The sequence below is a fragment of the Pieris napi genome, chromosome 4 (assembly GCF_905475465.1).
Source record: "Pieris napi chromosome 4, ilPieNapi1.2, whole genome shotgun sequence".
Lineage (NCBI taxonomy): Eukaryota > Metazoa > Arthropoda > Insecta > Lepidoptera > Pieridae > Pieris > Pieris napi.
The window spans coordinates 2,829,962-2,846,279 of record NC_062237.1 but is presented as its reverse complement, the minus strand read 5'-3'; the positions used below and the strand labels follow the sequence as shown (position 1 = coordinate 2,846,279).

Sequence of the window (16,318 nt, the reverse complement as noted above, 5' to 3'; positions counted from 1 at the left end):
TTGGCACGATTTTTTCCTTCACTGTTCGAGCGAATGTTAAATGCGCACATAGAAAGAAAGCCCATTGGTGCACAGCCGGGGATCGAACCTAGGACCTCAGGGATGAGAGTCGCAAGCTGAAGCCACTAGGCTAGCACTGCTCTGGGAATCAGTGAATACTCTCTATTAAATCTGTGTATAAAATTCTTCCTAAACCGCCTTTACAGGTGTCAGATTGAGGACCTTTGCTTAGATAAAACTTTTATATCCTAGGCAAATTAAACAAATCTAGTACAAATTATACAATATAAATATATTAGTTCATAATTAGAATCGTACACAAAATGTAAACATCGCACACTTGAAGCCAATATTGAGCCCTTTAGATTTTACCACACTCATAAATTTTTAAAGGCAAAGTGACTTTATAGCGTGGGCGAGTATTTAGACCATAAGTTTGACACTAATTCTAAATAACTTAACTTATTATTATGACATTATGTTAATGTTTTTACTATATGACATTATACAAATTAATATGACATTTGGATTCCTATTTATATATGGCTGATTTTTATAATTAATCGATCTAATTGTACCACTATCTTAGCAAATAAACGATTTTATTATTATTATTGTATTTTTATTAGATCTGTGAACCCTTAGATAAGCCAAGGCAGTTTTTGTTAGCGTCGCCACCCCACTACCCGTAATTTTATGTTAGTTATCTCATATTTTAAATCATTAAAGTCAGTTATTACCCTTCAAACAAAGAGTTTTATTTAAAAAAAACGCCACCAAATTTAATTCCCGCTAGTATAAACAGTACACTATAGTTATCCAACGATTTCTATTCTCAAACAATCTTGCACGTTTTTAGAGAAAAGAAATCTTAAATAAACACGAATGTATAACGAAATTATTACCTAAAACCACTTTCAATACTTTAGACAGACACGTGAACGTCGAACAATGCCTGGTTAGGTAAACTCAAAAGTCAATTGTGTTTATAATATATTCCACCGGGTCACTGGCGGTGACATCGTATTTACACTCGCAAACCTCATTTGCATAAACCAAATGCTACAAAAGTGTTACATCGCAGTCGTTATAAATCATGAATAAACGTCATTACACTGTAACACCCAAACTTGGGTGCTTTTGAAGGATTATCTAGACCAGTGTTTTCCAACGTGGGGCCCACGCCCCATTTATCAAAATTATTTGTAATTTCAATTTGTTTTTCATTATGTTTTAAAAATTTACTACTGACTGTGTTTCGTTAAACATTTCCTAGTAACTAAGTCTAATTTAATTCTAACTAATTTTTTAATATTAAAAATTATGTATATTACATGGGGGGGGGGGGGGCTTTTAGAAGGGCTAGGTTGGGAAACACTGATAGACTAGACTAGACCTTAAATTTTTTTATAAACAAGCGTTGATGCAGTTAAACTATCATATGATAAAATGTCAATTGTGCCTACTGTAATAAATTTCTTCCCTTTAAAAAAAAAATGAGCGGCGCTACAATATTTTTTGGTCTGGGCCTCAGATTTATGTATCTGTTGTCATGATCAATTGTCAATATGCGCCTGACACACGCCGTCGACTTTTTGTGTCTACGACTTGCCTTATGATGTTTATGTTAAATGTGCACATCGAAGAATAAAGTCCTTTGGAGCACAGCCGGGGATCGAACCTTCGACCTCAGGGATGAGAGTCGCACGCTAAAACAACTAGGCTAACTCTCTTCTTGTTTTTTAATACAACCAATTCCAAACATTATGCATTAACTAAAATTTTCTTTTAACAGAGAGTATCGTCACTTGAACATAAACACGGTGAACCTACTCCTTCGGTTTTTTGCAGTCGGATAAATAATTGTTATATATGTGTGTGTGTGTGTATTGTTATATATATATGCTAAGTCTTACAATGCTAATATATATGTACTTATAACGATTTACTTTATTATATGGCCGAATACAGTAAAACAATATTTACTTGCCGCGTAATATACCTATAGTTTACGGGTCCCCGAAGCGTATAAGACTTTTTCTATATTATATTAAATTAAATATTATAAAGTACTATTTCATCTCTTTCTAGCAAATTGCGTTTACCCTCTAATGAACAGAAACAGGTAAGTTAAAATGGTTCAATTAGCCTGATTTATAATTACTTCTTTATAAACAAAACATTACTTACTCTTTAACGTGCAATAGAAGCGCAAAAACACTTAACACAAATTTCATCAGAACCATTCTTTGTATACGGGGCACTGCTAACTAATGCAATATTAATTTTAATTTATAAAAAGCAAAATAAATATACACAAGTCCGGCTGTGTAAAAAATATTAAACGTACTAAGTACAAGTTCGCTTGTCCGACAACACTATAATGATTGATTTATTATTAACACTTATTATTTATAAAAGCTTCTCTGACTGTAAACACTCGGAAAATATTGGAATCGATAACCTAGATTATAATCACTTCGATAAATTAAAGTGTCAGTGTAATTTAATTAATTGATTTTGCAATAGAGCAAGTCTAACTACGAATTTAACTAATCAGTAATAGCGATACCTGGGTAACGCAACTGTTGGACACATACAGACTTCGCTGGAGGACGTTTTATAAAATTGGAAGGGGAAGGAAGTGCTAGAAATTTTCTATTACATTACGTTATAATATTTAAAATAAATAATAAACCAGTGGCGCTATAACCTTCTAGGTCTGGACTTCAGATTTCTGTATGTTTCATGATAAATTGTCAATCTAATAGGCAAGTAGGTGATCATCCTCCTGTGCTTGACAAACCGTCGACTTTTTTCGTCTAAGGCAAGTTTTAAGTGAATTATAAGAAAGTCCATTGGTGCACAGCCGGGGATCGATCCTACGACCTCAGGAATGAGAGTCGCACGGTGAAGCCACTAGGCCAACACTGCTCTCTTAAATATTATAATCAATATAATTCAAATTCATATTAAGAGTATTAACAAAAGAGAATGTATACTATACAATACTCAACAAATCACAACAGCGGTGTAATATCAAACAAATTTATGAGACTAGTGTCCGGTTAAGCAGTTTAACGACGAGCTCACAATCGCCTGCGATAATAATGCATATTTTTAATCATACACAACAAATACAACACATCTTAAAATGGAACAATCTTACCGCTCAATTTCAATACATCCGATTCCAATATATCCAAGTTTTGAGAAGTTTTTGACGTTAGAAGTCGCTGATACAAATGACTAAATATTAAGTCAATAAATTAAGGTGCAAAGCTTTCAAAATACTTCTACTTAAAAGCAGTCACTAGTAACACATATATAATTTAAAATCAACTTAAGTATTAGCGTATTTGTCACATAAAAAACTCTGTGATATCAATTGATAAGATTTGGTTTTGAGAAATGCATATTATGACTATATGTACCCGGAAACTGATACTGAACTGATAATAAAAAATGAGCAAGCAGGATGGTACGATGTAATGTTCGATGTATGGGCCAGACACATAACTGTGTCTGTTTCTTTGATTTTTACAGGCAATCTTGTAGCAATTGTCTGCGATTGACAGTTAATTCAAAAATAGTGTGCTACTCGCACATATATATTTATATAATTTCTTAGTCCATATTATGTGGTACAGGGTGTAAAATATCATTGTTCGCCATTCAGAAGAGTGGAAAGTTCTCGCCAGTTCTTTCCGTCCGTTGTGACCTTGATTTAGGAACTGGCAATAAATTTACCTTTAGAGTTATTTTATAATTTTCTTTTTATACAGAACTGGACAGACGTATGCCCACAATCCCAACTAATGTTAAGTGAAAGGTGGCCTATTGGAGGGCCTGTCTAGGGCACATGGAAGGGGACAGTTCCACTTCTTTGCTGTTTTTACGTTATTATAATAGTTACGGGAGCAAAATAGTGAACAAAAGAAAAACAATTAAAAAAAAACACCTATTCTATCCATGGAAAACAATTAAAATCAGGTTTAAATATACTTTTTAAACAGTTTTTACTGACTTTGACTACTTTATATATAGTTCAGTACCGATGCACTCATACCGCTAGTATTCTATAAAGAAACACGAACATAGTTTCGCATTGTAATTCTCACGTCCCCAATACAACGATAGGTGATTAATGATCCGAAATATTGTTTATGAAATTGAGACGCAATATCGTTCAGCCGAAAAAAAACCTCATTCAATCACTCTCGAACGATTTAACACAGATAATATTACCATTGAAGGGTCAATTGTAACAAAAGGCTAATTACATAGGTTGATTTGAATGATTCCGTTCATCAATCAAGTATAGATAGATGATATCTTAATTTTACATCTGTAGAGTTTAATAAGCTCCCGTTTAGCGTTTAAGTATTGCTAAGTGAACAGACACATTGTGTTATTTTAACATTACATTTTGCGTTTACTAGGCCACTGCTAGATGGGTTCGAGCCCGGCTGTACACCAACGATTTTTTTTACTATGTGCGCATGTAACTCGCTCGTATGATGAAAGAAAACATAGTGAGGAAACCGTCGACAGCGTATGTAATAAAATACGTCACGATACGGATACAGATATAATTAAAAAAGTTTGTTTTTGTTCGACCCAAAGAAAACATCAGATATATCGGTGGAAGTTTAGTTTATTTTACGAACAATCTATATTTTTATGAATTGCCAAAGTACGCGAACAATGAAAAATGTTTGTGAGAAGCATTATAGTCTAGTCGACAAGTTGAAAATGGTACAAAATAGAGATACTGCTCTTAAAATTATGTGCGATAGCTCATTGGATCCGGAATGACGTCTAGAAAAATGTGCCAAAAGCGTGTATTAGCACATTATAAATTGCAAAAGTTATAAACAATTAAAGATGAAAAAAAATGGCATTTCGTTTTTTGCCAATATTTAATAAACTATTAATATTTAAGAAATTTCAAAAAAAGATTCTGAAAGAGGAGGAAATTTCCAATAAAAAACTCCCGGAACTCTATCTCCATTATTTATAATTTTAATTTAACGCTGAAAATAGGTCTGCGCGTAACATTTTTAGGATTCGCGCGTGGCGTCAAAAGCGAGTACGGCACATTAATTAATTTATTTAAGGTATTGAATATTTTTTTTAAATTTGAAAAAATTATGGTGTGTTCTGAACACTATAATTAATTTATTCCCGTTGGAAATTTTACTTAAAGTTAATTTTTCAACAAGTTAAACAATTGTTAACTAACTGTAAAATGTAATGATTGCGATGACGAGGGCTACAGTAACTCCTCTAAGTCTGTAATTTCTAACTTAGATGTCCCAATGAAGTATGTTATATGTATTTCTGCTTCTGTTTTATTAAAAATAACCAGTGCAATAAAATCTGTAAGTACCTTTGAACCCAAAACAGTTATTGTTTAGCCGAGAATCAAGCTCATCTGGCGGTGGGCTCAGAAGTTCGTAGGCTAACATAGAAAGTCTTTTTTTTTTGATAGAATTTGATTAGGAAAATTCTATCCCGCAGACCTGACAAACAACGACCAATATTTAAGCCTTGACTTGTTTAAGCTATCGCGGAATATGGTTAAAAGGAGTATTAAGAATATCCATAGCGCAAAATCACCTACCCTACATACCCTCACTTTTAAACCATTACACAACAATTAGTTATTACTGAGCCATATGTATAGAATATTTTTTATTGTTTTTTCCCTTTTGTAAATGTTTGAACCTTTTTATAAATATTATATACCATCTGTGGGTTTATTTTTTTTGTTTGTTTTTATTTATAATTTTTGTTAGTTGTAGGATTACGAAATAAATAAATCTATCAGCTATCATATATTCCCGCAAAGCAATTTTAGCTAAAAAATACAAACCAAATTCCAACTTTATTCAGAGTTCAACAAATTATTTCTACTAGCGCACAACACAAGTAAATTAATATACTAAGCACGAATAACACTTCCACATCTTTTAATTTTAAATAATATCGATAACAGTATGAATATGATAGTTCGGTCACAGATACTGAACGTGGTGTCTTATCTATATATAACTCGTGTTATATATAATACCAGCTGTGCTGTGCGGTTCCACTCGCATTAATTCGGTCGTAGTATGTAAGCCTAAAGCTCTTCTCAGTAGACATACTTTTAAATGCAAAAAGAACATTTTTTTTGGCATGGTATCACGGACTTTTTTTTTATAAATATTGACTTTCGCTCTTTTGTCAACAGTTAAGGAATATTTATTAGTCTTTTTCACATCTGTGTATATAGCAATTTCATACAGAACACTAACTTTATTTACTAACTTTTATTTTTTCCTTAGATTTTACTTTATTTTATTTTAGATATAGTTACATGTTATTTTGAGTTTATTATTTTGTAAATTTTTATGCACTTTACCCTCTGTATGTGTTTCTTTTTTATTGTTCCATATTAGGGTTGCCTGGAAGAAATCGCTTTTTAGCGATAAGGCCGCCCGTTGCCTTATAACTTATGTAACCTGCTTTGTTTAATTTTTTTTATATGTATGTTTTTGTATAAGGTAATATAGTGTAAATAAAATCTTGAATAAATTTTAATAATGCAAACAAACAATCAAATATTTCCTATTTATAGTATAAAAGTAGGTAGATATAACATTTGCTGAAGCGAACATCTTTAATGAGTTTTTACACATTCATAAAATTCTGTGTAAATGATCGACAAGTTTTGATGCGATTAAGAATTATTTTATTTTATTTTATTATCAAGGGTATTCGGTAATGTATATCCAAAACCCGTTAAAAACTCCTAAATAGATTTTGATTTAGGTTCATATACTTACTAGGCATGATTTATAAAAACAATATGCAATAAACAAGATTTAATTAAAATTAAAACAAATCGTCCAGCCATTTATTTCTTTTGTATATTATATAATCTCTTTAAGCGAAACTACAGTACATATACAACTTTATAGGTTATCATATGCGAAGCGAGTTACTAGCTTGTTATTGTATGATAATACTTATTATGTCGGTTATAGCGAGCTGATAGTGTTTGTATCGTGCAATAAGTAATTAATAAATGAACTATCAAGTTATCTTAACAACGAATAAATTTACCTCCTAATTGACTTTTATAAAAATGTTCCACAAACTCTGTGCAATACATTTTGTATGTAAGACGAGCAGATGATCAATCACATATGTTTCATAATGACACAATGATGTAAAAAGTTAAGTAAGTTTACGACCTCTTCTCACACCTACCTATTATACTCAACAAATGTAATAAGAATTGGTCATAAAATGTCAAATACTATGAAATGTCCACCAATGTTTTTTGAATGTCAAATTTGGGGTCAGGTCAATCTTACCAATTAGGTACATACAAAATAGTTTAGGACCTATTTTCATAACTACTAATATATACAATAAATTTAAAAAAAACTGGTCATAAAATGTTAAATACTGTGAAACGTCAAATAATGTTTTTTTAAATGTCAAATATGGGGTCAGGTCAACCATACCACTTAGGTATATAAAAAATAGTTAAGGAACTATTATCACACCTACCTAATATACACAACAAATTTATTAAAAATTCGTCATAAGATGTCAAATACTAAGACACGATTTAATTTGTGATATTTAAAATATACATATACATTATAAATATTAGAATATTATACTGGATGAGAATTCTACGATATCCCTGAGTAACATAGGCTATATGTATATCCAGAGGACTGGACAGGCACACCTTGTATGAAGAAGTGATATTATATAACATATCAAGATAAAGTTGGATGGCATATTTGCGCAATGGCCACAAAACAATGTTTTCTCTTTCAATGTGCATACCTAAACAATGATAAAATTTATTACTTCTATCTTCCTAGAACTGATTTAATGGCTTATTTGCTTGGATTTGCTTAATTAGCCATAAACATAGCAATATAATACAGCTAACTAATTTATTCATTAATATTCTACTTTTAGAATAACAAGTAAGAAAATAATGACGAAGTAAAGTTAATTTTATTTTAAATTTGTACATCTCTATACGAAATGGCTCGACAGTTTCATATGAATTTTTTTATGCATAATTAGTTATTAAATTATCTATCTTTCAAACCCCTAAGTGATAAGTCCCACCTTAAAAACAAAATATTTTTTGGAAAAAATTATTGTTTTTTGTGGCATTAAAAAATACATACCTTAATTTTCACCCCTCTACGATCAATCCCTATTTTTTATTTGTTAATTAAAACTTATGACTTGAACTTGAACTGAGGTATATAGAGAAAAATTCACAGAGAAACCTAAAAAGTCTTCATTCCGGAAAACTGAACATTCTCTGGGGTAGCATAGCAAAATGTTCCACGTCACTAAAAAGGTAGGCTAAGCAAAATAACATTAAGGAGAAACAAAGTTCGCGGGGGCAGCTAGTAATATTATAAGCGAAATTTGTCATTGTTTTTGCATTGCTTCATTAAAAATATCGTTTATAGGTTTTTTGACTTTGTTTTTTCTTTCGTAATTAGCAAAAAACGTAGTGATAACATAAAATACAACTAATTACTGTGATTAATTACTGTGATTAATTGTATATATGTCTCTACACAAATTTATGGGAAATGATTAAATTTCAATCAGATATATTGCAACTTCGTTTACAAGTCCAATTTTCGTCAAAATACAGTTCAGAGTATCGTGTGGATGCATTTTCTGTACTTATACGCCCATTTGGTGCGTTAATAGTTTTAAGCCAGCCTAGCTCCTTCCAAGTTTATGGACACTTCACAGGCTGAACAGAGCTATCCATTGCTCCTGATTTATTTCATTGGGAAGCCACAGCTACGTATTGCAGGACTACGTGCGTAACCGATTCCTGATAATGATACTATAATAGTAACAGAACTACGAACCTAAGAAACATAGTTCTACTAATATTGTTTACTCGTGTAACACCTAGGAAATAAAATCAGTCATTAGATGCGCAGAAATTATGTTGTATCTGATCTAGCATATCAGTCACAAAAACAAAATTGCCTACAAGCAAACATTTTTCTAGGATATCTATTAAATAACATACATCACAAAATCCTAAAGCACATTTCGTAATCACTTGATATGAACCGGTATATCAAAGCAATCGGAACCTCTCTAATTGAAGATAATTGACAGAGGGCGCGCCAGATCTCCTCACCTAATTAATATACAGCTGTGACTTAGCAACGATTCGGGGCATGTGTTTCAGATCTTGTAAGAGACGAGTTGTAAATACAATAAATTATTCGTATTAAATCTACTAATTAAACAGGAACATTCCTGTAGTAACGTCCATTCTTTGTAGCTCTAATTCCTTTAAAACGGGATGGTTTATACACAGTTATATATACATAAATTTAATAAATCAAATAAAATCAAATCAAGGGCGTAGAACGGAAGAGAATAACTGGCAATAAACTCTCCGCCACTCTTTTTAATCGCCAAGTTTTTTGTTTTATGCAATGTTTGTAACGAGCTGCAAGTATTACACCATGTTCCACATGACATCTTAAGTAATTAATAATAATAAAATAAATTAAAAACAAAGACTTGTCCTCTATCTAACATCACCGCATACACGCATTCATGTCCGACCAATCACCACAAGTAGCACCCGTTCACGAGAATATAAATCGATTTTAGTATCAGTAACAAATCAGTCAAACAAACTAATGGGTCATTTATATGTGCATCGTGCTCACCATAATTAAAACAAACGCTTTATATCTCGAAAGTCGAACTATGACCGTCCATAACCATCTGATATCCCAGCCTCGATCAAAGCCATATTTTCCCTAAGGGCATCGCTATAGGAATTCGTGACACCGCACCAGAACACGGGCCGACCCATTATGGAGAGCAGCCAATAGAACTGTCCGACCACTTATTAATGACCACGAGACAATGATGCTAATGCTATTAAGTGGTCCTTGCTCACATTTGCCAGCCTCAACTTAAATAGCTGCTCAATTGCACATGCCTTCATATTAACGGCGCACGCTGACGTCGTATAGAGAATATTATTTAATTTATGCCAAGCGTACCCGTAATGACTCGGTTTTACGATGTAAATTACTTAGTATTAGTGGCAAGCGCGATTTGCCGTAAACTTATTAAAGGCGCCCATCGTTATCGTGCTGTAATGATAGATTCGAGCGCAAAAGTATCAATGTCCTTTCCCGTCCGGCTATAGGTTATATTGTTCCCACGGTATTAATGACTAGGCAAAAGTTGAGGAGAGCGCCTTTTACGTTCGTTCGTCTATTATCCGGCTCATTTGCGGCGAAAGACAAACGGCGGATTGGAGGCGAGCACAAATTTCGCCGATATAATCGTCCCGGTAAGACAATGGTTATCGCTGGCGCGCGATACCGACTCAGATAGCGGCTCTCGATGTCTGATGGATGCGGCACGCTCGCCCGATACCATCGCCATCGTGACGATGCTGCATCTGCTCTGTGCACCAATTATTATTCAATACAATGTATGCACCCGCCCAGTACACGGGCCAATACATCTCATGTGTATTTAAATTGTGCCCGCTCATGTGAAAGAAATGTCAATTGATTATTGGTTTATCGATATAAGGACGATGGGATGTTGATTGATAAACGCAGCTAAGAAATATTGAAGCTGAATGAGGGTCTGTTATCGAGCGTTAGATATTCAGGTCAACGTTTGATATATTCCCGATATAATTGGTTATCGCATTAGAATAATATATGAATATAATAGCTATCAAGTTATAATCGTAAACTGGTGATCTCATGAAGCTGTAAACATTGTTTTCAATTAAATTGATGGAATATTTCTAAATAACTCACGTTTAATCGGTGGAGCTGTTGATGGGAAGATCATTCAGGTCGCTGTGCCACCTGTAACAAAAAACCGTCTATTAATGTGATAATAATAGGTGTAGTCTAGGAGCGCGTATAAAGTACTAAGCTTTTAGATTTGTAGGGTTACATTTTTTTATTATATATTTAGCATACTGCAAAACGTTAAAAACTCGATTAAAAAAATATATTGTAGCGTATAAGTAGAGATTTGGTTTATTTATTAACTTCGTTGCAGAAATTATGCAATTGACATAATTATATGAAAAGAAGGGCAACTGGCGGCCTTATTGCTTTCGAAGGATCTCTTCCAGGCAACCACTACACAAAAATAGATAAGATAAGCAAGAAGTACAAAAATACATAAGAAAAAACTAATGGCACTATACAAAGCAATTAAAACTTATGTAACAGCACAATATTAAAAAAAAGAACAATTTCATGTGTGTGTGTTATAAATCATATTTGAAAACAAAACCTTGACATATTTTGAAGCCTGATTAGGTATCCTATCTATATATCCTAGGTCTATATTAAGTATATAGTAGTTAGAATCGTTTCTTCTTTGAAAATACTATAGTATGTATAATGTACCTATATGTAGCCAGAGAGATCATATCCGAGCTAAATGCAAGAACGGAAACTAATCATCATGGTAAACTCTAACAAGACATATTACTACGAATAAAATCAACCAACAGGTTGCTCTTAGCTTATCATTATTACTTTCACGATTACAACCGGACAGAGCTGATCTAAGGATCTATAACGGACACGTCGTCCCTGACTGCAACGTCAATAACATAAAACCATCCAAATCAATACAGGTTCAATGACCTCAATATAAAGAGACTAGACAAAACACCGTGCAGTAGCACGTCTCGCGTTCCACAGGTGGCATGCGTGCTGAGAGGACATAGATGCGAAGATCGAGATAAGATCTTGCACGATTCCGATGTTCCGATGAAATTAAATACGATGATATATGGAGCACGGTTAAACATATTGAACAACCGTAATGCTAATTCAATAGCGTAATATTATCCCAGTATCTCGATGTAGATAAAGATTCAGCCGATATGGTTTTATTTCGTGATTTATTTTGGCCGTGTACGGTAACAATGGAGACTCTGGATTTACGACGATTTAGTTCTTTATCTAACACTGAAAATGTATTTGTATGCTTATTGGGATTAAAAGGACAAATTAAGCATCTGTTGCGTTACCCATATAAAGAAATGGAAAATTAATATAGAAATGGAATTCAATATAAAGAGATACCTTTAGAAATACATAACTGATTACGCTGTCTGATTGTAGAGCAGTGTATGTTTATAGTGTGTGTGTGTGTTTATTGTTAAATATACCTTACTTATTTCTTAAATTACCAAAATCTAACTACACCTGTAAGGTAAGAATGAATAGAATGACCTATATTTAAAAATTTAAATTGTTTTATATACAATACTAGCAGACCGGCCAAGCGTTGCTGTGGGTAATTTTTTTGTTATATTACATAGTAGTAAACTATTCAAGGGAAACGGTAGGAGAACACCAGTCATGGAGACCACCATGCTTTTTTGGTGGTTATGCCATTATTGCAGCTTATGTGAAACGTTGGTACTTTCAACACAGCGCCATCTGTTAGAATTGTGACTGTCAAATAATAAACAGATAATTTGCAATAAAATAATATTGCACACGGTGTGCAAATTTGATTGAAATCGGTTCAGTAGTTTAGGTCCATAGCGGACAAACAACGTGACGCGTAATTTATAAATATTAAGATAATATTAAGGAGACATGCTTGGTCATATCTTAAGCTCTGCCTTACATCAACTGCATTGTTAAATATTTTGACTTAATAATACTTAAGGTCAAAACTTGATTGGATTGTATAAATTAATTTTTGAACTAGTATTTGGTATATTATATTAAATCGTCTGTGGAGCGACATCCGGACGGTATCTAAATTGACGATTCACAAATGTCTTGTGATTATATCAAATCCATTCAGTAATTAAATTAATAAATAAATAAAATATTAAATATTAAGATTCATTATGTTGACTTAGACTTAGATTTCTGATCTGTTTCATGATGATTTGTGAATCAAATAGCCTGTTTCCTCACGATGTTTTCCTTCACCGTTCGTGCTAATATTAAATGCGCACATAGAAAGAAAGTCCATCGGTGCACAACCGGGGATCGAATCTACGACCTCAGAGATTGAGAGTCGCATGCTAGGCCATGCTTTGGGTTTTGCTTTAGTTAATTTTAATAAGCAGTTCTCCATTGTGATAGAAGTAAACTAAAATGATCCAGCGAAAGCCACACGTCGTTAAATATGATTAAAATAACAATTTAAATATTTTATTGCCACTTATAAAAATGACAAACAAACAAAAATGGTATTACCATAAATTTCTTCCCAATGTTATTGGCGCCGGGGCTTCCGAATGTATTTTAATCTCCATTAAACACGAAAACAACCGTTAACTATAAAATTCTTTATTCTAATCGAACTCTTTTCAAATGTTAATATTAATTTAGAAAACATTTATATGGATGTGAAATGTGTTTAACTGTTACAAATTTAAAATATTAATTTCCTTTATAAAATATCGTAGACTATTTAACTTAAGTAAATAATAAAATTTAATCATAAAGGTTGGGCGAACCTTACCTAATACTGTTTTCAACCTATGTGACGAAAAGCTAGCAGCTTTATTAGTCCCAAAAACATGGACACAGAAGCCTACCTACTTAAAGAAATCCAATATAGATTCAAAATTTGCTTGTATCTCTTTGTACGGTAAAAATTAAAAATAAAATACATCAGTAGCGCTACAACACTTTAGGTCTGGGCCTCAGATGTCCGAATCTGTTTCATGATCATTTTTAAATCTTATAGGCAGCCTTCTGTGCCTGACACACGCCGTCGACTTTTTGGGTCTAAGACATGTCGGTTTCCTCACGATGTTTTCCTTCACCGTTCGAGCAAATGTTAAATGCGCAAAAAAAACAATATAGATTCAAAATGTCTCTCTTTGTACGGGACAACATATGTAGTATTAATTGTAATGCAGAATAATTTAAGAAAAAGTTAAGATTTTCGTTTACATGCAAAATTTATATAGTTGCCCTGACAATATCCCGATTAATAAAAATAATCATAAACAACATTTTTATAAAGACATCAACCGGCATCAACCAAATTCAATTCAGTAGAAATATAGAAGGCTCACCCGCTGCTTCAAAAGCTTCATTTTATTCGACATGAGCACAGACAAACAGCACTTTGCATAGATTAATATCTAGAATTTAAATGCGGTAACGGACAGTTGTCATTTCTCCTATTCAACCCTTCGCTGACATTTATTGAATGTATCAGAAACGTATGAATGAATTTTCTATACCGTTTCTGTTTATTTTATCGGCAGTATTGAGTATAATATAATGATATGGACGTTCACTTTAAGTCAAAATCTCCATTTGTATGTTATGGATGTAATAATCAATAACAAGTAGCCTTCAATATTGTGTAATCGTTAGTGAGATATACCGTCTAAATAGTAGTACATTGCCACATACTTTTATCGTCGCTGTCATGGATATTCGTATTAGGTATATATAGTAAACTAGTAGACTCGGCCAAGCGTTGCCGTGGCTAAGATTTTTGTTATATTACATAGTAGTAAACTATTAAAGAGAAACGGCAGGAGACACCAATCCACCATGCTTTTTTGGTGGTTATGCCATTACATTGTAGCTTATGTGAAACGTTGGTATTTATTTTGATAAGGATCAATACCTATTATTTTAATAGGTACGTATTTTATTTTAATAAAAAAAATAATAATAAAAGGACGCTTATTGTGACGTAACTATAAAAGATAGAGACGTGCTGTCGCGACGTTTTTTATAGATAGTGATGTGTCCTGAAAAAATTATATACATCATTTGGTTCAATCATTAATAGTTTTCGCAGCGCACGCGATTGAAGGAAGTTTTTTGTTTATTTTTTTACACCTTGGGTTAGATTATTCAAGTTTTAGTAAGCATCCCTAATTTTTTTTGAAAATGAAACGACATAGGCTATGGCCTATGTCACTCGGGAATAGTGTAGCTTGCCAACGGTAAAAGAATTTTTGAAATCGGTCCAGTAGTTTCGGAGCCTATTCATTTCAAACAAACAAAAAATCAAATCTTTCCTCTTTATAATATTATAGTATATGTAGTTAAAAATTAACCATTAAAAGGGGAATTATTTGAAGTCATGCAGGCTAACTTAATAGTTTATTGAAATGTCTTAATAAAACAATGTATAGTAGTATCTTAAAAATACAGTTCTAGGCTTTGAATAAATGTGACACAAACTTAGGAACAACTGATATGATTTTGTTACAGCTGTACTATTAATTTTATATTTTTTAAGATACCTAGCAATCAGAACCGATCGATAATTAAAACTTTGCCATTGTAATTAAAGCAAGGAATAAAGATAAATAAATACATTTTAGTTGGATTTTTATTAGATGTTGGTAAATATTAAAATTATTTATTGTACGCACCAAGAAACAACATAAGATGATATGATGATTATAATATGATTTTAGAAATTTGATTCGGGGACCTTAGCCTTTCTAAAATTCATATGTAACATACATAATTTTTAATATCAAACAATTTAATTGTTCACTTAAGAAATTAAAATTATAGGTTTTAGGAAGAAATCACTACGAAATTGTTAATGAATCACAGTAAATTTTCAAAATAAATCATGAAAGACTGAAATTCATATTCCAAATAACTTTAATGAATTTCCCAAAAGCCCTTACCAATGAAATTGCCCCCCTTAACAATCAATTTCCCCCCTTAACAATCAAATTGCCCCCTTAACAATCAAATTGGATTGGATGTGGGCCCCACGTTGGGAACCACAAGTCTAGACGGTCTTTAAGATATGAGGCATCGTTTAAGGCTACTCACCGCTCATGCACCAATAACGCTGAGAATTAGTCCCACGTTTTACGGTTTTTAAACCGTATCGAAGAAATACCTCAATTTTTTATAACAAACGCTAACGGGATCCTTCCCTAATTTTAACTAATAATAACCCAAGTCATAGTGCTCGCGGGTGCGTTACCGGCCTTTAATAAACATTGTATAATAATCTCTTCAGCATGTGTAGATGAAGCTGAACCCTATGATACCACCACCAATTACGTTCGCGTCAGCGTCACGTTAGTTTCGCACAAATACAATTTCATGCAAATTTCAACGAACACACATCATACGAATTGAAATAATCTTCGTGACCACGAGGTGCTGTGGGCCCCGAGTATACTGACGAGTTGACAGCTCGTTTCCTCTATCTATTGTATAGTTTAAAAGAAAACTATGGTATAAAAAAGATCCTTTTTTAATATACGTGG

At 32.8% G+C, this 16,318-nt stretch overlaps 1 protein-coding gene across 4 annotated transcripts in view; it reads right to left on the bottom strand.

Annotated features, from left to right (window-relative positions):
- Nucleotides 1-16,318, bottom strand: part of LOC125048613 (protein N-terminal asparagine amidohydrolase) — a 96,607-nt gene that overhangs the window by 5,972 nt on the left and 74,317 nt on the right. For 2 of the 4 annotated variants that reach the window (XM_047647367.1, XM_047647366.1), the window contains one exon: nt 10,869-10,919. Coding sequence is in view for 1 of the 4 variants with exons in the window: in XM_047647365.1 (XP_047503321.1) it covers nt 2,191-2,246 (56 nt within the window). In the remaining 3 variants the exon portion in view is untranslated. Of the gene's footprint in view, nt 1-2,190; nt 2,358-5,878; nt 6,019-10,868; nt 10,920-16,318 lie in introns of those variants that run through there. The other 2 variants (XM_047647368.1, XM_047647365.1) reach the window with 2 other exon arrangements.